We start from the raw sequence: 24,311 nt of genomic DNA on the forward strand, positions 1-24,311 counted from the left end.
CCATCCAAAGTGGGCTCCTGGACCCTGTAGGCAGAGAAGGGACCTCTGGTGAGTGTATCTTTGTAAATATTAGACATGGTTTAAAAGCAAGCATGTTTGATTAATTTGCCCTGGCATTTGTGGCCAGTACAGCTACTGGAAAAGTCTGTTAACGTGTCTGGGGATGGAGCAGAAATCCTCCAGGGACATCTCCATAAAGCTCTGCTGGATGTACTCCAAAAGCCTTTGCAAAAGGTTTCTGGGGAGGGCAGCCTTATTCTGTCCTCTATGGTAGGACACTTTACCAGGCCAGTAGCACGTAGTCAGGAATCATTGCAGAACAAAGCATTGCAGCATATGGTCCCGGTGTTTGTTGGCATTTAAACAACATCCGTTCTTTCTCTCTGTGTTATCCTCAGGAGAGTGATATCATTCATGGTCACCTGGTGGAAATAGGGTGGTTTTATTAAGCGGACATTCAGAGGTGCCTGTTCCTGCTGGGCTGTTTGCCTGTGGCTGAACAGAAATGTTCCCCACTGTTAGCTACGTGGTGGGGGGAGGGGTGAATCCATCACAATGTGACCTTGTAATGAAAGCACATGTGCTATGTAATATTAATAGCAAGGTTTACCGTGAAAGTTTACATGTTGTTCTATAAAATGTGTCTTTTTAACTTCCACTCTCCCTTTTTTTTCCCTCCTCCACCAGCTGCATATGTTTCTCCTTCCCAGAAGCTAGCAAAGATTAGAAGGCGATAAAAATGCACTCGGGATGAAATGTTCTCTGAGCTCATGCTGTCCTCCCACACTGACAGAGCACAGCAGAATGTGTGGAGGCAGACAGTGTCAGAGTGCAGGAAAGCGCAATATGAACACGAGGAGAGGTGGCGGGCTAAAGAGAGTAAGTGGCGGGCTGAAGGTGATAGGTAGTGACAGAAGGCAGGAGTCAATGCTCAGGCTGTTGGAGCATCAAACTCATATGTTCCAGCGTATGGTTGAGCTGCAGGAAAGGCAGTAGGAGCACAGACCGCCACTACAGCCCCGTGTAACCAACCGTCCTCCCCAAGTTCCATAGCCTCCTCACCCAGATGCCCACGAACGTGGTGTGGGGGCCTCCGGCCACCCAGCCACTCTACCCCAGAGGATTGCCCAAGCAACAGAAGGCTGGCCTTCAATATGTTTTAAATTTTTAAAGTGCAGTGTGGCCTTGTCATTCCTTCCTCCCCCACCCCTCCTGGGCTACCTTGGCAGTTATCCCTCTCTTTGTGTGATGAATTAATAAAGGATGCATGAATGTGAAGCAACAATGACTTTATTGCCTCTGCAAGCGGTGATCGAAGGGGGGAGAGGAGGGTGGTTAGCTTACAGGGAAGTAGAATGAACCAAGCAGGGGGTTCATCACGGAGAAACAAACAGAACTTTCACACCGTAGCCTGGCCAGTCATGGAAACTGGTTTTCAAAGCTTCTCTGATGCGCACCACACCCTTCTGGACTCTTCTAACCACCCTGGTGTCTGGCTGCATGTAATCAGCAGACAGGCGATTTTCCTCAACCTCCCACCCTGCCATAAATGTCTCCCCCTTACTCTCTCAGATTTTGTGGCGTGCACAGCAAGCAGTAATAACGATGGGAATATTGGTTTCTCTGAGGTCTGTCTGAGTCAGTAAACAGCGCCAACGCACTTTTAAACGTCCAAATGCACATTCTACCACCATTCTGCACTTGCTTAGCCTACAGTTGAACAACTCCTGATTACTGTCCAGAGTGCCTGTGTATGGCTTCATGAGCCATGGCATTAAAGGGTAGGCTGGGTCCTCAAGAATAACTATAAGCATTTCAACATCCCCAATGGTTGTTTTCTGGTCTGGGAAGAAAGTCCCTTCCTGCAGCTTTTGAAACAGACCAGAGTTCCTGAAGATGCTGCGTCATGTACCTTTCCCGGCCATCCCACGTTGATGTTGGTGAAACGTCCCTTGTGATCCACCAGTGCTTGCAGCACCATTGAAAAGTACCCCTTTCGGTTTATGTACCCGCTGGCTTGGTGCTCCGGTGCCGGGATATGGGTTCCGTCTGTTGCCCCACCACAGTTAGGGAATCCCGTTGCAGCAAAGCCATCCACTATGGCGTGCACATTTCCCAGAGTCACTACCCTTGATAGCAGCAGCTCTTTGATTGCGTTGGCTACTTGGATCACAGCAGCCCCCACAGTAGATTTGCCCACTCCAAATTGATGCCCAACTGACCGGTAGCTGTCTGGCGTTGCAAGCTTCCAGAGGGCTATTGCCACTCACTTCTCAGCTGTGAGGGCTGCTCTCGTCTTGGTATTCTGACACTTCAGGGCAGGGGAAAGCAAGTCACAAAGTTCCATGAAAGTGTCCTTACGCATGTGAAAGTTTTGCAGCCACTGGGAATCATCCCAGACCCGCAACACTATGCAGTCCCACCAGTCTGTGCTTGTTTCCTGGACCCAGAATCGGCTTTCCAGGGCATGAACCTGCCCCATTAACACCATGATGTGCACATTGTCACGGCCCGTACTTTATGAGAAGTCTATGCCCATGTCTATGTCCTCATCACTCTTGTCACCACGCTGCCGTCGCCTCCTCGCCTGGTTTCGCTTTTGCAAGTTCTGGTTCTGCATATACTGCAGGATAATTTGCCTGGTGTTTACATTGCTCATAATTGCCGTAGTGATCTGTGCAGGCTCCATGTTCCCAGTGCTATGGCATCTGCGCTGAAAAAGGCGCAAAACGATTGTCTGCCATTGCTCTGACGGAGAGAGGGGCAACTGATGACATGGCTTACAGGGAATTAAAATCAACAAAAGGGGTGGCTTTGCATCAAGGAGAAACACAAACAACTGTCACACATAATGGCCCCCTCAAGGATTGAACTCAAAAGTATGGGTTTAGCAGGCCGTTGATTTCATGGAGGGAGGGGGGAACAAATGAATACAAAACAAATCTGGTCTGTTTCTTGTTTTGATCCACTCCATCTATCTTATACATCTTAGGCTGGCAGCAGACGGTGCAGTACGACTGCTAGCCATCATCATCTCCTGGGTGCTCGGCAGAAGATGCTGCATTACTATTGCTAGCCATAGTCATCTCCTGGGTGCTTGCTGGAAGATGGTGCAGTACAGCTGGGGAATGACCTGGCTGAGTCACTCCCATGTCTGCCCAGGCGCCCCTGACCGACCTCACCAAGGTTGGCTAAAAGAGCACCCAGGAGTATGATGGCTACCAGTCATAATGCACTGTCTGCTGCCAAAAGGCAATGAGCTGCTACTCTGTAGCAATGCAGTCCCACGTCTGCCAGCACCCAGGAGACGTATGGTGATGGTGAGCTGAGTGGGCTCCATGCTTGCTGTGGTATGCCGTCTGCACAGGTAACTCAGGAAAAAAGGCGCGAAACAATTGTCTGCCGTTGCTTTCACGGAGGGAGAGAGGGAGGGAGGCAGAGGGGGGCCTGACGACGTACCCAGAACCACCTGCAACACTGTTTTTGCCCCATCAGGCATTGGGATCTCAACCCAGAATTCCAATGGGCGGCGGAGACTGCGGGAACTGTGGGATAGCTACCTACAGTGTAATGCTCCGGAAGTCAACGCTAGCCTCGGTACTGTGAACGCAGTCCGCCGAGTTAATGTACTTAGAGCATTTTGTGTGGGGACACACGCAATCGACTGTATAAAAATGATTTATAAGGAACTGACTTCTATCAATTCTAATTTTGTAGTGTAGACATAACCTGTTACTCAATAGCTGAGCTACTGTCACTATTTGGATTAGCTTCTGTGTCAAGAGTAGCCTCTCCTTGTCTGCTCTAGTTATTCCAAGAAGCAATCATTTAGTGTTAAGAAACTATTACTTGAAACTTTGTCCAAGTATGCCATTTCACCAGATTAGGCCTATACAGGTTTACAAATGTTGTGACTGAATTTTTTGAGTAATGACTAACTTGTTGTCTTCTAACGTGTACAAATAACATATTTAATGCAATTTGTGCATGCAGTTGTAATTGTCCAGGCTCAGAGATCTGGTGCTGTCTTTGAACTTGTGTTTTAATACAAGTGATATATGTAGGTTGTAAGAAATGTTTGGAATAACTGTATTTTAGGGATGTTAATCATAGTCTGTGCTTCTATAACTGTGGAAATGTGACTAGACCCAATTTTAAGCTGTGTAAAGTATGCTTACATATTGGGAATGGGTGCCCTGTAAATCTGCATGCAATACATGGAAATACTTTTTTAATTTTTATCAGAAAAGTGGAGACTCTTCATCTCAGTTGAGTCAAGAGCAGAAGAGTGTCTTTGATGAAGATCTTCAAAAGAAGATAGAGGAGAATGAACGATTACATATACAAGTGAGTAATTCTCAAAGAATTTCTCTTCTGAGGTTTGAAAGCTGGTTATATGTGAACTGCAATGGAGAAAATAGTAGTAAAGCATCTAAAAACCACTCTGGTAGCTCAGATCTCAGATGTGGCTTGTGAGAATAGTGGATTAAATTGATGTTTTTTTAATGATCCTTTGAAGCCTCAGACCACACTAACTGGCACTGCTGTGCATGTGTTTAAATTCACTTTGAATTGCAAAATGTCAGAAAAACTTAATTTCTGTGTCAGTTTATTTTACTCCTGGGGTAATTCTGCGCCACTGTGCAATGCAGAATTTTATAGAAATTAATGTTTTTTGCACAGATTCTGCACCCCCCCCCAAATGGGCTGCAGTGCTGTTGGCCGCCAATAGGGGCCACTGGACCTGGCAGAGCCCAGCTCACAATAGAAGACACTGAGGGTGGGGGTGGGGGGTGAGAGGGAAGAGTAGAGGGTTCCTAGCAGCTGCAGTTCGTCACATGCTCTGAGGGAAAGAGACCGAGGTGCGCACTGCAGGAAACTCCATACAAGCCTGGGACTGAGCATCAGACTATTTCTCCCTCTGGATCCCTGGGCTAGGGGTAGTTGGGGGGAGGAGAGTGGGTGTCTGGGCTCTGGGGGGTAGGGAGGCTCGTGTGTGGGATCTGGGTGGGAGAGGGGTTGTGGTTGTCTGTCCCCCTGGCTTGGCTCGGGGTGGCGGGGGCAACATACAAACAGGAACTGGGTTGTCAATAGGGGTTTCTTTAATAAATTGGCAGTCGGGAAGTTTAGGCTTGAAATTAGACGAAGGTTTCTAACCATCAGGGGAGTGAAATTCTGGAACAGCCTACAGAGGGAAACAGTGGGGGCGAAGGACCTCTCTGGCTTTAAGATTAAGCTTGATAAGTTTATGGAGGGAATGGTTTGATAGGATAACACTATTTAGTCAATAGGTCAATAACGTGCTGCCACTGGTAATTAGTACCGAGAGTCAATGTTGGGATATTGAAAGTCTTTTTCCTGAGTGTCTGGCTGGAGAGTCTTGCCCGCATGCTCAGGGTTCAGCTGATTGGGATCGGGAAGGAATTTTCCTCCAGGGTAGATTGGCAGTGGCCCTGGAGGTTTTTCGCCTTCCTCCGCAGCATGGAGCAGGGGTTGCTTGCTGGAGGATTACCTGCTACTTGAAGTCTTTAAACCAGGATTTGGGGACTTCAACAGCTGAGTCAAGGGAGAGAATTATTTCAAGAGTGGGTGGGTCAGCTTTTGTGGCCTGCATTTTGCGGGAGGTCAGACTAGATGATCATAATGGTCCCTTCTGATCTTAAGTTCTATGATTCTGTGATTCTATGAACTTTCTACTCCTGGGGGGATTTTTGTGTCTCTGTATTGTCAGACATACAGTAACTCCTCGCTTAACATTGTAGTTATGTTCCTGAAAAATGCGAATTTAAGTGAATCCAATTTCCCTGTAAGAATTAATATAAATGGGGGGTGGGCGGGGGGTTCGGGTAGGTTCCAGGGAAATTTTTTTCACCAGACAAGACTGTATATTTTTTACATATATCGTGACAAAGCTCTGTCCTTGTCTCAGTGGGTCCCACACTTCCTGGCGGATTTCACTAGCCTCTGAGGCTCACTCTGACCCTCCATGTAGCCCTTCACTCTCTAGAGGCAAGGGTCACAGCCTACTGAGCCATTTTCATCATAAGCCAGCAAGGGAGGTGAGGAGAAGCAACCTGCCCTCGCACAGTCTCTGTTGTCTCCCAGTCTTAGTGATTAATCGGAGAGGGGAGAGGGAGAGCCGGGGCCCACCCTCTACTCCAGGCTCCAGCCCAGGGACCTTAACAGTAGCAGCTATGATAGCTGACTTTTTTTTGAAGTAGGACGTGTACAATTCCCTGGGCCACTTCCCCACAGCAGTCTCCACTTCCTTAATATCTACTTTACTGTTACCTCAGGATCTCCTTCCTTGTGCCTGATATGGTTTGTACTGCTTAGTTCCTCCAACAGCATGGCTTGCTCCTGACACGCGCTCAACTGACTAACTGGGAGGCTCTTAACTAGTTTCAGCCAGCCCCTAATTGGTTTCAGGTGTTCCAGTCAACTTAGTTATCTTCCCTGCCTTCTGGAAAGATCTTCATTAGCCCCAGGGAGTAGCTGTCATTTACTTATTCTGTTAACAGGGATTTGTTTAGCCTGGAGCTAATATATCTGTCTCCCACTACTTTTCTATAGCTGTCTGGCCACACTCACACTCACACACTTTAATACTATACACAGAAAAGATGATTGAAGTTTGGTTGAGGTGGTGGAGGCAGAGGGTGAAATATTTCTCAGGGAATGCCTTAGTGCTGAATGATGAACTAGCACTCGGCTGAGCCCTCAAGGTTTAATACATTGTTGTTAATGTAACCTAACACTCTACAAGGCAGCACAAATGGAGAGAGGGGAGACAGTATGGCAGACAGAGAGACACACCCTGTGTGTGTGTGTGTGTGAGAGACATGCTCATTGCCCCTTTAAGTACTCTGACGCCACTCTACATTGCCTTTTTAAGTAGATCAGTAAGTTGAAACAGCAGCTGCTGCTAGCAAGCTCCCTCCATCCTGAGCCCTGTTGTGTCTCCCCCCCACCCCGCTCTATGGAGATGGGGTAAGCGGGGAGCAGGAGCAGGAGGGAGGGGGAAGCCCTGACATTAACACCTCTCTTCTCTCTTTCCACTCTTCCTCCCAGCAAGCAGGAGGCTCTCGGTAGCAGCTCCAAGGCAGAGGGCAGAAGCAGCACATAGCAGTGAGGGGAGGGACAGCTGAACTTCCAGCAATTGATAACCTGCTGGGCAGCTGCCGCACAGGGAACTTAGGGGAATGGGGAGCTGATAGGGGGGCTGCTGGTCTACTCTGGTTCCAAGCCCCCACCAGCCAGCTGCAATGGGCTGTTCTTTCTGCAAGCGGTGGACAAAGCAGGCGGCTGCCGAACACCGTTATAAGGGAGCATTGCGCAACTTCAAACGAGCATGTTCTCTAATTGATCAGCAATGTAACAACAAAACAACATTAACCGAGATCACTTTAAGTGAGGAGTTACTGTACTTGCTGACAGGTATTTTGAAATAAATTACCAAAATAATTGAAACTGGTATGATTATGTAGTTATTTTGACAAATAAAATTTGCAGAATTTTTTAAAATATTGTGTGCAGAATTTTTAATTTTTTGGTGCAGAATTCCCCCAGGGTTATTTTTTGAAGCTGCTACATTCTGAATAGTGTATTACAGTACTATGGACAATGCTCCATTAGTGTTCCAAGATTTATAGTCCTCATGAGGCAGTCTGATGATATGTTGATGAGGGCCACATAAGTGACTACACAGAGTAAAGCAGCATAAGAAACTATAGCTTGTAAAAATCTGCCTTCAGTAGTAAGAGTCTATGGTGTCCATATGAATTGACATAACTTATAGTATTGGGTTAAAAGGAATATTTCAGATAAGAAAATTCCTTTTCTCATTTGTAGTTCTTTGAAGCAGATGAGCAGCACAAACGTTTGGAAGCTGAGCTGAAAAATAGACTTGAGGTTTTGGAAACAGATGCTGCCCAGCATCAAGCAGTGGTGGATAGTTTAACCCGGAAATACATTGATACTATAGAAAAACTGCAGAATGATAAAACCAACTTAGAAGTAAGTTTTACAATCGTACTTACTAAAATGCCTAAAAAGTTTTGCAAATACATGCAAAAATGTTATAGTACTTACATTGTGGGGTTCTGTTCTTTTTGCATAAAGATCAAGTCTCAGACACTAGAAAGAGAAGCTAAGGAATGTAGATTTCGAGCAGAAGAATGGTAAGTTCTTATGTTAAAAATAAATTTTCTTTAATTTTTCTTAAAGTAAACCAACCAGAGAAGTGATTGCTCTGCATTGCTACAGCAATTGAATACAGCCATATACACTCATTTCTGGTAAAACCGAGAGTTACTTAGTGCTCTGTTAGTTTCATGTCACAAGTAACAATAGTACATGGGTATCGCAGCCACTTTGATTTTATCTAGGAAAAGGAAATAAATTGATCTCATCTCTACATGTTGATCAGCTACTGTGTTCTCCTAGAGATCTCTGTATCCATCCTCCTTGATATCTGACAAGACAGCAGCTTTTGCACATGTTAAAATCCTGTTACGCAGAGCTCTTTAGTTCAGTGTTCTTTCTTCAGCAAGAATGCTAGGTAGTTGTAAAAAACTGTAAAGCTTGTGAAAAATTGTGGAATTGTTTACAGAAGTAAGTTATTGATGTGTGTACAATGTCTGAGTAGAATCTTTTACTCTACAGTATGAGCAATGATCAATGTTTGTCTCATAGACTTGTCTTTATAAAATTCATAACAGCTATTAGATTTCAGTCGAATAAAATACAGGTGAGTAGAAATATGAATAATTATTTTTACAGAGCTCTTTGCTTTGCAGCTTAGGCTCCTAGGTTATCAGCACTAAATATAGGACTCTGAAATGCTTGTGGCTCTTCTGTAACAATTATGCAACAAATAAATATACTTTGTAGTTACCTGAATTATCCACCACTCACTCACTGTGGGGTGAAACAATACAGGTTGTATTTTCTGACTTGGAGAAGTAAAAGGATCCTAAATGTGACATACTTTGGAACTGAATTAAGTTTTCATATAGTATATGTAATACAGTTTAGAAATAATGTAAAGATTACTTTGACAATAAATTGAGTCTTGGAATGCAACATGGTTATTCAGCTCTCTGGCTTTCTGTGCACTTCTCATTGTATTGGGAGGGGGAAATGAAGAACTTGAAAATCCTGATCACCATAAATGTCAGTCCTGCTGTGCCTATCCTGTGTCTCTTTACTCATATTGCGATCTGTTTCGCTCTTTTAAAAACTCTGGAAAAATGTGGACAGTATTTGAACATGGGACCACAGCTTAAGGTACAACTGAGATGTTATTGATTTACTTAAACAAGGTTTGTAATGTTATCCTGTTTTTCTACCCAGCCAGCAGCAGTTAAAGAACCTTCATGCAGATTTGGGTAGGCGATTGGATGACTCTCTATGCATAATCAATGAAAAAGTACCTTTCAATGACACAAGTAGGTATTTCATTGATTCCCCCCTCCCCTCAAAAAGAAAGAAACATTCAGTCTTAATTTGGGCATTCCTGTGGAAAAAGTGACCACCTTGTGAATTAAACAGATATTAGGCCCAAAAAACCCCAGGAAACTGAACTCTCTCTCATTACAGCTACTTGTAATGGTGCATTAATGATGCTCGATATATTTAATGTTTAGTTGGCACTTCTGTTCTAACTTAGTGGTCTTTAAATATATAAAGCCATTAATTGTGTGGTAAATACAACTTAAAAGCTCTATAGAGGGTGTCTTAAACTCTCCTATAACCTACCATCGGATCAACTTAATTTGGACAGAATATTATAAAAAGAGAGGGTAATTCTGTTAATTTATCAAGGCCCTTCCATGGATGGATCTTTAGGCGGTCATATCCAAGAGGGTTCTATCAGGCAAGGAGAGTACAGTTGTTAACATAGGTTATTGCTTAGATGGGAGGAGGGTACTATCTGGAAAAAAATCTCGATGTCATGTGGCAGTTTCTCAAATGTATAATGGCCTTTCTTGAGGATCCCATGGGAAAACTTAATGCTTGGTTAAAGCCCAGCAACAAAGGCAAATCTAAACTGAACTCTGCATATCCCAAGTAAGGTCCTAATTTCTCAGATTCTCTAGCATATCCAGCAGTGGGTTTCTTCCTTTCTCCTAGGAATGTGGAGACAGGTAAGACAATGAACCGGGACTGGGCAGGTTTAGGACTAACATTTCTCTCTTGACACTACCCACAATTCTCTGCTTCCCAGTAGAGCAAATAGCAGGAAGCAGCCCTCTGCTTTTACTTTTTAAGATGGCTTTTATCCCTCCATGTCCAGATATTCAGCCTAACTCTGTCTGTTGAAAAAATACTTTGGGATTTTGACATGGAATTTGACCTGAGTCAGCCTGCCCCTTCTCTTCCCTTTCCCGACCCCATCTGCTGCAAAGTGGCCAAAAAGAATAAGGAGAGGGTCAGGGTCAGAAAGTGCTCAGCTTCTGCATCTCTCCTGTAGCTTCATGTTAAGGGAAAGTTGGAATGCTTTGCCAGGCTCCCCAGCAGAAGGGACAGAGCCCAGGCAAGCAGAGAAGGGCAGAATTGTCCTAGAACGTTTTGGAGGATTCTCATCCCATCCTAGGCAACTAACAGTCTGGGTCACAAAGAGCTACTTGGGCAGGCAACAGGATACCCTCTCTTCCCTATAGAGCAGGTCTTAGTGCAGAAGAGCCTGAAGAGAGTGAGGAGAAGAAGCAGCAGCAGCAGTAGTAACAGAATTGCATTGAAGGGCTTTTACCTGTCCTTTGAGCCATCATCCACAGTGGAACAAGTAATGGGCTTAGCAAAGTTAGCTCTCCAAACCTTGAAGTCAGGCTATACAGACTGCCAGGCTCTCTAGCTCCTCGGCAGCCTTGTGGGAAATTTGCTGAGGAACTGGTGACCTGGCTCCTCAACAGCTGTGTTTGTGGGCTGCCACAGGTTAGTGGGATGTCCAGGAGATGGGAGCCCTTGCTTCCATGATCCCCAGTAGCTTGTCTGGTGTGTTGCCATGAAGCCAGAGTTCCCAGGGAACATATTTTGTTTTGGAAACACCAAAACATTCACTCAGTGGGGACATTTTGGTGTTTCTGTAATGAAATGTATTGCAGAAATTCATTTCCTGCAAAAAATTTTGCAGGGTTTTGGCCTTTTATCCTGATTTGGGGGACCCATTTTTTCCCCAAAACCTTAGTTTTTTTTCAGAGGTGAAATTCACTTTCCTGCCCAGTCTATTGCTTATTCACCATCTCACTGCTCTTCGAAAACAGTTCTGGCCTTGCTCTCCCACGTCAGTGTTGCCAAAGCTAAAATCAGTTCTTGCTCCCTTTAACATTTGGACACAAGATACGTTTGCCATGTGTTTCTCTCTTTAACACCTACATGTTCTTCTTTCTGAGGTCTGAGATATCTTTGCTGGTTGGGCTGCCAACATGTGACATTAAGCCTACAAGGGGATCGTAGAGTTTTCCCTCATAATTTCTCTTTTCTCGTGAGATTAGGATTCATTAATCTTGGATCCAATTCTTGCTCTTCAGAACAAACAAATGTGACCTTCATGACAGTTCCTCACATTTATCACCAGCAAAAATAAACAAGTTTGTCAAGTATAAATAATATAAAAAGGACAGTGCATAAGTTGCTTTGAAATACATTTTTTCCTCTTCCTGTGCATATTGACCTAAAGTATGGATCTCTTCAATTAAATTTTCATATATATTGATTTCAATTACAACCCAGAATACAAAGTATGCAGTACTCACTTTATATTTATTTTTTATTACAAGTATTTGCACTGTAAAAAAAAAACAAGAATAGTATTTTTCAATTCCCCTAATACAAGTACTGTAGTGCAATCTCTTTATCATGAAAGTTGAACTTACAAATGTAGAATTATATACAGAAAATAACTGCATTCAAAAATAAAACAATGTAAAACTTTAGAACCTGCAAGTCCACTCAGTCTTTCTTCTTGTTCAGTCAATCACTCAGACAAACAAGTTTGTTTACATTTTCAGGAGATAATGTTTCTTGTTTACAATGTCACCTCTAAATGAGAACAGGCGTTCTCATGGCACTGTTGTAGCTGGCATTGCAAGATATTTATATGTCAGATGCGCTAAAGATTCGTATGTCCCTTCATGCTTCAACCACCATTCCAGTGGACATACGTCCATGCTGATGATGGGTTCTGATTAATAACAGTCCAAAGCAGTGTGGACCGACGCATGTTTATTTTCATTATCTGAGTCAGTCGCCACCAGCAGAAGGTTAATTTTCTCTTTTGGTGGTTCAGGTTCTATAGTTTCCTCATCAGAGTGTTGCTCTTTTAAGATTTCTGAAAGCATGTTCTACAGCTCGTCCCTCTCAGATTTTGGAAGGCACTTCATATTCTTAAACCTTGGGTCAAGTACTGTAGCATCTTTCGAAATCTCACATTGGTACCTTCTTTGCATTTTGTCAAATCTGCAGTGAAAGTGTTCTTAAAATGTGCTGGGTCATCATCCGAGACTGCTATAACATGAAATACATGGCAGAATGTGGGTAAAACAGAGCAGGGGATATACAATTCTGCCCCAAGGATTTCAGTCACAAATTTAATTAATGCATTATTCTTTTAATGAGCGTCATCAGCATGGAAGCATGTCCTCTGGAATGGTGGCCGAAGCATGAAGGAGCATACGAATTTTAGCATATCTGGCACGTAAATTCCTTGCAATGCTGGCTACAAAAGTGCCATGCAAATGCCTCACTTTCTGGTGACATAGATAAGAAGAGGGCAGCATTATCTCCTGTAAATGTAAACAAACTTGTTTGTCTTAGCGATTGGCTGAACAAGAAATAGGACTGAGTGGACTTGTAGGCTCTGAAGTTTTACATTGTTTTGTTTTTTAGTGCAGTTATGTAACAGTCTACATTTGCAAGTTGCACTTTCACAACACAGAGATTGTACCACGGTACTTGTATGAGGTGAATTGAAAAATACTATTTCTTTTGTTTATCTTTCACAGTGCAAATATTTGTAATCAAGAATAATATACCGTATATACTTGTTCATAAGTCGAATTTTTTAGTAAAAAAGGGAAGTACCAGAGAAGGGGGTCGGCTTATGAATGGGTATAGAGAGGGAGAGGTGGGACGCAGCCCCTCCCCCCAGCAGAGGGAGCAAGAAGGGGCAGCAGAGCCAGAAGGGAAGAAGTAGGGCCAGCGTCTCTCTGTTTCTGGCTAGGCTGCTCTCCCCGCAGCCGTGCCACTCGGCACTGCCCCCCAGAGTGGGCTGTGGCCGTGCCACCTGGTGTAGCGGCACAAACAGCAACCTTCCACTTTTGCAACTAGTTGCAGTTTCTGCCACACAAACTTGAAGGTTACTGGGCATGCTCAGTTTGGGTGAGCATGCTCAGTGCACCCAAAGTAGGGAACTGGGAGAGGGAGCTTTTTGTGTCGTCACACCGGCCCTCCGGAACACGTTGCGGCCGCACTGCCCGGTCTGGCTGCAGTCTCTCTGCCCAGCCTGCCGGAGCAGCTCCAGCCAGGCCAGAGACATCCTCCCCAGATAAGGTGGGAAGGGATGGCATGGGGAGTGTGTCCGGGTCCTGGGCTAGGGGTGGGGTCATGTAGGGGGTGGTTGCAGGGGTTACTCCCTTGACCCCCAGCTTCTACCCCCCAAAACAGTTTCCCACTGCTTGCTATCCCAGCCTGTCAGGGTAAGCAGCTGGTGCACCGGGACACTTTTTTGTTTACTTAGTTTACCTCCACAGGCAAGGAGGTAAACCTATCTCAGCCCACCAGCGGCTTATCCTGATAGCCTGGTAGCCAAAGTTTGCCGACCCCTGAATTATAGGGTCAGCTTATGAACGAGTCATAAAATTTGTCCATTTTTACTTACCCCCTCCCCCCCATCCCCAAGATGGATATCAGCTTATAAACTAACCGGTTTATGACGAGTATATACGGTACACTTTGATTTGAATTACAACACAGAGTACTATATATATAAAAATGTAAAATCAGCCAAAATATTTAGTACATTTCAGTTGGGATTCTGTTGTTTAACAGTGCAGATAATTTTTTTGAGTTAATCGTATGAGTTAATTGTGATTAATCGACAGCCCTGTTAAAAACCATTAAAAATCCAGATTTAGATTGGAAGTACCATTTCAGCCACAACTTGGTCACAGTAATGATGTTAATGTGGGGATATTCATTGTGACTATTTCTAAAGTCAAATGATTTTTTGTTCAGGTATATACTGTTTAGTATCAGCTACAATTTTTTTGTCAAATCTGTAAAATTTATTTTAAACTCAGTGACATTGTGGTAATGCAGACATTACATTGAGCAGATTTCATTGTTAGACTGCCACAAGAATTTAATGTAAAAACACGACTCCATTATTTGTATGTGTAACTGTCAATTTTTGGTTTGTAGGATCTAGTCAATATAATGCTCTTAATGTACCATTACACAATAGAAGATGTCAGGTAAGTAATAACCTTACATGGCTTATGGGGGAGGGATAGCTCAGTGGTTTGAGCATTGGCCTGCTAAACCCAGGGTTGTGAGTTCAACCCTTGAGGGGGCCACTTAGGGATCTCAGGCAAAAATCAGTACTTGGTCCTGCTAGTGAAGGCAGGGGGCTGGACTCAATGACCCTTCAGGGTCCCTTCCAGTTCTAGGAGATAGGTATATCTCCAATTATATAATTGTATAACTGTAAAAGTCTATTGTTTTTTTACATAAATGAAATGTGAATGTTCAAGACAAAAATGTAAATATCCTATTGAGCCTGACACTGAGCAATAAGCCAGCAGGCTGTTTTGGCTGCACTGCTTTTATTATTACACTTCAGTGCAATTCCCTCCTCAAATCCTCTTTATTTTACAAAAGCGCAGGTCATTCAAGTTCCACTGCTGTGCTCTGGGCAGGCCCATTGAAGGAGTGCTATGTTGCCCAGAGGCCCCACCTTCATGTATCATAAAGTTCTGGATCAGAGCAAGTCCACTTGTAGTTGACTGGTGGTTATATCGCTATTGTGTTTTGCTGGTGCTTTTGCTGAGGATGTGGGCTGATGCTGCTTCCATGGCTCTGCTAGGGTCATGGAAGGGAAGAGGAATCACTGGATGTAGTATTAAGTATCAGAGGGGTAGCCGTGTTAGTCTGGATCTGTAAAAGCAGCAAAGAGTCCTGTGGCACCTTATAGACTAAAAGATGTGCTAAAGGAGTTGGCGGATTTGATTGCAGAGCCATTAGCCATTATCTTTGAAAACTCATGGCGAACGGGGAGGTCCCGGATGACTGGAAAAAGACTAATGTAGTGCCCATCCTTTAAAAAGGTAAGGAGCAGGATCCGGGGAGCTACAGGCCAGTCAGCCTCACTTCAGTCCCTGGAAAAATCATAGAGCAGGTCCTCAAGGAATCAATTCTGAAGCACTTAGAGGAGACGAAAGTAATCAGGAACAGTCAGCATGGATTCACCAAGGGCAAGTCATGCCTGACTAACCTAATTGCCTTCTATGAGGAGATAACTGGGTCTGTGGATGAGGGGAAAGCAGTGGATGTGTTATTCCTTGACTTTAGCAAAGCTTTTGATATGGTCTCCCACAGTATTCTTGCCAGCAAGTTAAAGTAGTATGGGCTGGATGAATGGACTGTAAGGTGGATAGAAAGCTGGCTAGATCGTCGTGATCAACGGCTCCATGTCTAGTTGGCAGCCGGTTTCAAGCGGAGTGCCCCAAGGGTAAGTCCTGGGGCCGGTTTTGTTCAATATGTTCATTAATGATCTGGAGGATGGCGTGGACTGCACTCTCAGCAAGTTTGCAGATGACACTAAACTTGGAGGAGTGGTAGATACGTTGGAGGGTAGGGATAGGATACAGAGGGACCTAGACAAGTTAGAGGTTTGAGCCAAAGGAAACCTGATGAGGTTCAACAAGGACAAGTGCAGAGTCCTGCCTTTAGGACAGAAGAATCCCATTCACTGTTGCAGACTAGGGACCGAATGGCTAGGAAGCAGTTCTGCAGAAAAGGACCTAGGGGTTACAGTGGACGAAAAGCTGAATGAGTCAACAGTGTGCCCTTGTTGCCAAGAAGGCTAATGGCATTTTGGGTTGTATAAGTAGGGGCATTTCCAGCAGATCGAGGGATGTGATCATTCCCCTCTATTCAGCACTGGTGAGGCCTCATTTGGAGTACTGTGTCCAGTTTTGGGCCCCACACTACAAGAAGGATGTGGATAAATTGGAGAGAGTCCAGCGGAGGGCAACAAAAATGATTAGGGGGCTGGAGCACATGACTTACGAGGAGAGGCTGAGGGAACTGAAATTGTTTAGTCTGCAGAAGAGAAGAATGAGGGGGGATTTGATAGCTGCTTTCAACTACCTGAAAAGGGGTTCCAAAGAGGATGGATCTAGACTGTTCTCAGTGGTAGAAGATGACAGAACAAGGAGTAATGGTCTCAAGTTGCAGAGGGGGAGGTTTAGGTTGGACATTAGGAAAAACTTTTTCACTAGTAGGGTGGTGAAGTACTGGAATGGGTTACCTAGGGAGGTGGTGGAATCTCCTTCCTTAGAGATTTTTAAGGTCAGGCTTGACAAAGCCCTGGCTGGGATGATTTAGTTGGGTTTGGTCCTGCTTTGAGCAGGGGGTTAGACTAGATGACCTCCTGAAGTCCCTTCCAACCCTGAGATTCTATGATTCTATGATGTATTGGAGCATGAGCTTTCGTGTGTGAATGCATGCATCTGACGAAGTGGGTATTCACCCACGAAAGCTCATGCTCCAATACATCTGTTAGTCTATAAAGTGCCACAGGACTCTTTGCTGGCTGTAGTATGAAGGTTCCTGATTACAGCATGCAGGGATTCCTTTAGAAAGATTGCTATGACTGCCCTCTGCTCTTCAGGAGCCTCTCTGAAGAGAATGGGCTCACTGTCTCTGTGGCCGTAGCCAAGCTGGGAGTGAATGGATGGCTGTCACTGGCCTGTTTTGTGATGAAGATAGTCTAGCTCCAGGCAATTGCTGAGTGGTAGGGTCTGGCTGAACCAGTACTTGAAGTGACCTCCCTTTTTGGGCTGTGGGAATATGGTGTCAGTCAATCTGACCCTGCCTCTGGTACAGAAGCAGACCCATACTGGTTGGTCACTAATCTACAGTCTTGAAAATCTGTTTTCAGGGCAGATTTTTGCACTTGTAGTTTTATTGCATTAATGAGGTTCTACTGTAATTGCACCGATTGAAATACACAGGGGACACCAAAATAGGAGGAGGAGAGTGGAGTGTTTGGGTAAGTTAGGGAAATAGACAATAAAAAGAAATGTATGAGGTATTATATCTGGGGAGACTTAACAAACAGTGAAAGTTTATAACAAATTTTGTCCAGACAGGGCAGAATAAGAAAAAAAAAAACATGGGGTGGTTGTAATAAATTGTGAAGGTAGGGTCACAGGATACATCTACAGCAAAGCACCACCAGAAAGCTAGGTTACATGAAAAGGAATATACTGTCTTAAGTTAAAGACTTCCTTAAGCTATTCAGAAAATTGGTACAGCAAAATGCCGGTGCAATGCTGCATGGTATAAAAGCATTCTGTATCTTTCTTAAAGTGGTATTCTGCAATTCCAGATGCTTTTTTTGTCCCACCGCACGACACATTAAGTCCCACATTTTAAAACATGGTAAACATTAAAACCATATATGCTGATCTCTGGATACAGTCCTGTCCTGTCCTTCAGGCAGAAAGATCTAATTCACAATAGGGGATCAAACTTGATAGGAGTTACAGATAATAAAAACTGTTCTTGTCCCATCTAATTATAAGCAGTGTTGTTTTAAGGTCTCAATTTAAATAAATTGTATTTGTAACTGAAATATACCAACAGTAACTGTTTGTGTTAAAGCTGAAGTTGCGGGACATTGCTGGTCAGGCTTTGGCTTTCGTTCAGGATCTTGTGACAGCACTTCTGAACTTTCATACTTACATGGAACAGAGAGTCCAGATTTTTCCCATTGATTCTGCCACTGATACTATATCGCCATTAAATCAGAAGGTAAACTTATTTTTTTCAGTTAATATTGTACAGAAACTTGATTACCTTATACTTTGGCCTGTTCCTCATGGGAAACACCTTATTCTTCCCTTATTGGAGCAACATTAATAATTTCTGAAGGAGTAGTCTTTCTTCGGAGGGTCATTGCTGTGACAGGAATCCTTTGGGTGCAGGAGAGGGGATGGTTGTAGAGAATCCTATTTTTCCCCCTCCATGTGCCTTCACTACGTGAGCATTACAATAGTCAAAACAAGGCTCTGCTAGAAGCATAGAAGCCAACCTAATTGCATTTGCGTTTATTAAATGAGCCAGCAGATTACCTTCAAATATCTAAGTATTACACTGCCTGAGAGCTGTCCTTTCTTTTTAATAGCTGCTATAAGAATATTTTGAGAGATGGAGGAACATGAGGATGAGAAGAATGTGAGGAACGGAGAAAGGCCTAGTTAACTGTATACCTTTACATCTCTGTAATGGGAAACTAAAAGGGAATATTAAAGGTGGAAATGTTATGGTTCACATACGATTAACTTTTGAGCTCTGTTCCCAAGTTATTCATTGTCTTACTGTCTGATCCTGGGCTATCTGTGTGTTTAACCATCCTTAATGTTCTAGAGGGATTATAAAGCTTTTTATCCGTACAGTGCTTTGAGCTATTCTTAGGGCTTATCTACACTGGCAGTTTACAGCACGGCAACTTTCTCATGCAGGAGTGTGAAAAAACACCCCACTGAGCACAGCTAATTTCAGCATTGTAAAGTGCCAGTGTAGACAGTGCCCCTCATGGAGGTGTTTTTTTTTTTTTTTTAAACCATGACCCCACAAGCCACGTTAAAGCGCTGCCACAGCAGACTAGCCCTTAGGCCTGGTCTACACTAGGACTTTAAGTCGAATTTAGCAGCGTTAATTCGAACTAACCAGTCAACCGTCCACACCAGGAAGCCATTTAATTCGAACTAGAGGGCTCTTTAGTTCGAATTTGGTACTCCACCCCGACAGGTGGAGTAGCGCTAAATTCGACATGGCTAGTTCGAATTAGGCTAGGTGTGGATGCTAATCGAACTTAGTAGCTCCGGGAGCTATCCCACACTGCACCAGTCTGTTGATGCTCTGGACAGCAGTCCGAGCTTCGATGCTCTGACCAGCCACACAGGAAACGACCCGGGAAAATTTGAATTCCTTTTCCTGTCTGGGCACTTTGAATCTGACATCCTGGTTGGACATCGGGGCGAACTCCGCAGCACCTGCAACAATGCAGAGCTCTCCAGCAGAGGAGTCCGGGCAATCCAAGAATAGAAAGAGGTCCCCAGCATGGACTGACCGGGAAGTCATGGATCTGATCGCTGTGTGGGGCGAGGAGTCTGTGCTCTCGGAGCTGCGCTCCAACAAGCGGAATGCAAAGACCTTCGAGAAGGTCTCCAAAGCCATGATAGACAAAGGATACAGCCGGGATGCGATGCAGTGCCGCGTGAAAGTCAAGGACCTGAGACAAGGTTACCAAAAAGTCAGAGCGGCAAACGGACGCTCCGGAGCACAGCCCCAGACATGCCGCTTCTACGAGGCACTGCATGCCATTCTCGGTGGGTCTGCCACAGAGTCGGCCCCACCAGTGACCGTGGACTCTGACGATGGCATAGTGTACCTGGACAGTTCCTCGGCAATGTTCGCCGATGGGGAAGATGAGGAAGGGTTTGTGGAGGACGGCGCAGGCGACAGCGAACACAATACCGCTTGCCCTGACAGCCAGGATCTCTTCATCACCCTCACAGAGATCCCCTACCAACCCTCCCCGCCCGTTAACCCGGACTCAGAATCAGGGGAAGGATCAGGCGGTAAGTGCTACAAACAGGGAAACATTTATTTTTTAAAAAACAGGTATATAAAAAATAGAAATACTATATAAAAATTTTTAAATCTCAAACTATACAAAAAGTAGGTCCACACATATAGGAATAGAGCAATAATCCTCTTGGGACAGTTCAAAAAAGCTCTCAGAGAGCAGCTCGAAAAGCCTCCGCAGGAGGTTCCTGGGGAGAGGTGCCTTGTTGGGTGCTCCGTGGAAGCACACACTTCCACGCCAGGACATCCTAATGTACAGCGGAATCATCGCCTCCACCAGCATTGCTGCATATGGTCCTGGTCTGTGCAGGGCTTCCCTTAGCATCCGCTCTCTCTGACTCCGAGTGACCCGCCTCAGGGTGATGTCGTTCTGTACAGGCTGCATCTAAGTAGGGCAATTAGTGTATTGTTACTACTGTTAATGGTTTTAAATTAGGTTGCATAACAACGACCCTCGCTTAACAGCCACGTGCTGGAGGCCACAGAGAACAAGCATACATTGATCTTTCCCGTGCACTGGCGGGAGGGGCTGGAAAAGGCTCAGCCTTTCTGCTTTACAGATTGCCTTTAGCAGGAGAGCACAGCTATCCACTAAATGATAAGCATTATCTACTTTAAGGCTTACCAGGACTGTCTGCAAGACGGATTCAGCTGTCTCTCCCCGCTTGTCCGCTCTCCTGTGCAATGGCGCCGCCAATGAGAGCGTATTCCGAAATCTCGAACTTGTCCTGAGATCTCGTGGAACTTGGTGCCCTGTATGGTCTTGTTCAGAGAAACTGACTACACTGTGTTCACTGTTCGCAAACATGTATCTGTTCAAGGAAATCACTTACTGTTTCCCATCACACAGCTTCTGGTCTTTCCCGGACTGCCCCGGCATCCCCCTCGCAGAGGCTGGCTCAGATTAGGCGGCGAAAGAAAAAGACTCGGGACGAGATGTTCGCGGAACTGATGGCCTGCTCCAGAGCCGAGGCGGCCCAGCAGAGCCACTCGAGGGAGACCCTCTCTCAGCAGCAGCGCTCACACAGCGAACGGGAGGACAGGTGGCGGCAGGAAGACCAGCAGGCGACTCAAACGCTGCTTGGGCTAATGAGGGAGCAAACGGACACGCTCCGGTGCCTTGTTGATGTTCTGCAGGACCGCAGGCAGGAGGAGAGAGCCCCCCTGCACTGTATCTGCAATCTCCCTCCAACGCCAAGAAGTCCTGTCCCCCCCTCACCAAAAATTACAAGACGGAGGGGTGGTAGGGGCCGTGAGAACTGTCACTGCACCACAGCTGAGCGCTAATGTACCACACACCTCTGACGCTATAACTGTGTAGAAGCGCTTCCCTTACAGGATCACCCAGTCCCAAATCCAAGTTTCATCACCCCACTATGTAGTAGATTAATAAAAGCTGTTTGCTGTTGTTCACTCTTTCCGTCACGTGTTTGGTGTCAGAAGACTGTGTGTATGTGGGGGGAGGGGGGGCAGGGGATTTATAATTGCACGGGATAGCCTACATTAGCAGGGTACAGAGTATCGGGGGCAGGATTAACTGCAGGGCACACACACCCTGGTGACTACTGACTGCAGTCTGTCACTGTGTGGTGTATGCTGCCCCGGGTCATTCTGTGATGTGTACGCTTGTCCACGGTCCTAGCGCCTGCCACCTCCTAATGTTAAGGCATGCTGCCCTTACCATGCACTTCCACCGTAGGCGCGATCCTCTCCGCTGCCCTGAGCCCCAACAAGAGCCCTCATCCACGGACAGATACTCACCCTTCCCCCACACCCATCACCCCTTCCTACGCCCAAACCCACAGCCCAGAGCCTGCATCCAAATCCCTATCCAAAGACGGCCCCACTCGCCCCTTCCAGCAAACCCACCCCTACATGCACAACCATTTGAAACCGTCCCCCACCCCAGAGACCTATGTAGGAGCAGGAGGCTGTCCGTCCTGTATTGTACAAGCGGTCTGTACATCAGTGCACACCGTACCCAGCACAGTATGCGTCCATGTTTCAAACCCTGAACAGAAATGCAAAGTAAAAGAAAGATTTATTAACAATAACTGTTCCGTTTAATTTGTTTTAAAACTTGTTTGGGAAGTGGGGGAAACTTGGAGAACGGGGTATGTAACTGCAGATCTCACTCAACACATAGAGACACAGGCCCAGGATCAGCGTCTCTTAAAATCAAGTGGAGAGTCATAGGTTAGGCTGCTCTCCGAGGAAACTTGCTTTCAAAGCCTCCCGGATACACAGCGCTTCCCGCTGGGATATTCTTTCGGCACGGGTGTCTGGCTGAGCGTAAACAGCAGCCAGGCGATTTGCCTCAACCTCCCATCCGGCCAAAAAGGTCTCGCGCTTGCTCTCAAAGACATTGTGGAGCACACAGCAAGCAGCAATAACTACGGGGATATTCTTTTCGCTCATGTCCGAGCGAGTCAGTAAGCTCCGCCACCTCCCCTTAAGACGGCCGAAAGCACATTCCACCACCATTCTGCACTTGCTCAGCCGGTAGTTGAAGAGTTCCTTCTCACTGTCCAAGGCGCCTGTATAGGGCTTCATGAGCCAGGGCATTAGCGGGTAGGCTGGGTCCCTGAGGATCACTGTAGGCATCTGCACATCCCCAACCGTTATTTTGTGGTCCGGGAAGAAAGTTCCTGCCTGGAGGCGTCTAAACAGACCAGAGTTCCTGAACACACGCGCGTCATGAACCTTGCCCGCCCACCCGACGAAGATGTTGGTAAAACGTCCCCTATGGTCCACCAGTGCTTGCAGCACCATTGAAAAGTAGCCCTTTCGGTTAATATACTGGCTGGCCTGGTGGGCTGGTGCCAGGATAGGGATGTGAGTCCCATCTATAGCCCCACCGCAGTTTGGGAATCCCATCGCGGCGAAGCCATCTATGACGACCTGGACGTTTCCGAGAGTCACTACCTTTGAGAGCAGTTGCTCAACGATTGCGTGGGCTACTTGAATCACAGCAACCCCCACGGTAGATTTGCCCACGCCAAAGTGGTTCGCTACTGACCGGTAGCTGTCTGGCGTGGCAAGTTTCCAGAGGGCTATGGCCACTCGCTTCTGCACAGTCAGGGCTGCTCGCATCCGGGTGTCCTGGCGCTTCAGGGCAGGGGCCAGCAAGTCACAGAGTTCAAGGAAAGTGCCCTTACGCATCCTGAAGTTTCGCAGCCACTCTGTTTCATCCCAGACCTGCAGCACTATGCGGTCCCACCAGTCCGTGCTTGTTTCCCGGGCCCAGAATCGCCGTTCCACACCATGAACGTGACCCATTGCCACCATGATCTCCACTGCCCGGCGTACCCTGCTTTCTGAGAGGTCTGCGCCACTCTCCTCACCGCGCTGCCGGAGCCTCCTCGCCCGATTTCTCAGCAGCTGACCGTGGAAGAGGTGGACGATAAGGTGCGAGGAGTTGACAACGGCCATAAGTGCAGCGATGATCGCAGCGGGCTCCATGCTCGCAGTGCTGTGGCGTCCGCGCTGTAACCGACCAGAAAAGTGCGCGAACAAATCCCGCCGGCGCTTTCAGGGAGGGAGGGCATGATTGACGGTTCGATGACGACAGTTACCCAAAACCACCCTTGACACATTTTTTCCCCCAGCAGGCATTGGGAGCTCTACCCAGCATTCCAATGGGTAGCGGGGACTGCGGGAACTGTGGGATAGCTTCCTGAAGCTAGCTTCCCACAGTGCACCGCTTCGAAAGTCGATGCCGGCCCTGTTGATGTGGATTCAGAAATTCGAATTAGTGTCCTTAGTGTGGATACACAAATTCGACTTCATAAGGTCGAATCCACAAATTCGACTTAAGTAGATTCGAAATAGTCTTGTAGTGTAGACAAGGCCTTAGATGGAAGCGGCTGTGGAAGGGGTTGTATAGAAAAAATTAATACTACCTGCAATGAAATCTTTTCCTACAGCATAATACATTGTTCAGAGTTGTTGAGCGTATTCCATGTGATTGCCTGTTTCTTTCTATGGGACAAAGCTTAGAAAAGAACTTTGTCTACCCACACTTTGCTGTAACCCAGAGCTGTCACTGCTCTGAGATGTTGGATCTAGACTTTCAGTGCCCAGAATAGCACTTAAATGGTTGGACAACCCAGTTTACTTTTGGCTACTGTAATTGTGGAAGGCTTTTCCATTCTTTAGCCTTCTTATCTAATGGTTTGGACTTCTAATATATTCCAAATTATTTAGCTTGGGTACTAAGCTAAAAGTTATCAACTTCTCCACTCTCAAGTTCGCTAATACTGTTGCTAGTACTATTAATTAAATAGCTCTCACGTCGAGCTACAAGAATTAACTTTTTAGTAATTGGTTCTGTGGTAGATTTCAGGAGCAGAACAGAAAATCGATTAAAAAGTCAGACACTTTTAACATCTGATTTACTTGCATTCCTCTATGTACAGTGCAGTGTTAATTTT

At 45.7% G+C, this 24,311-nt stretch overlaps 1 protein-coding gene across 4 annotated transcripts in view; it reads left to right on the plus strand.

Annotated features, from left to right (window-relative positions):
• The window catches only part of PPP1R21 (protein phosphatase 1 regulatory subunit 21), a 90,561-nt gene that overhangs the window by 25,940 nt on the left and 40,310 nt on the right, over positions 1–24,311 (plus strand). For all 4 annotated transcript variants that reach the window (XM_039532688.1, XM_039532689.1, XM_039532686.1 and 1 more), the window contains 6 exons: positions 4,246–4,347; positions 7,852–8,016; positions 8,122–8,180; positions 9,355–9,449; positions 14,422–14,474; positions 17,890–18,039. In XM_039532688.1, coding sequence (XP_039388622.1) covers positions 4,246–4,347; positions 7,852–8,016; positions 8,122–8,180; positions 9,355–9,449; positions 14,422–14,474; positions 17,890–18,039 — 624 coding nt within the window. The remainder of the gene's footprint in view (positions 1–4,245; positions 4,348–7,851; positions 8,017–8,121; positions 8,181–9,354; positions 9,450–14,421; positions 14,475–17,889; positions 18,040–24,311) is intronic.

This window comes from Mauremys reevesii, linkage group 3 (assembly GCF_016161935.1).
Source record: "Mauremys reevesii isolate NIE-2019 linkage group 3, ASM1616193v1, whole genome shotgun sequence".
In the NCBI taxonomy this organism is placed as follows: Eukaryota; Metazoa; Chordata; order Testudines; family Geoemydidae; genus Mauremys; species Mauremys reevesii.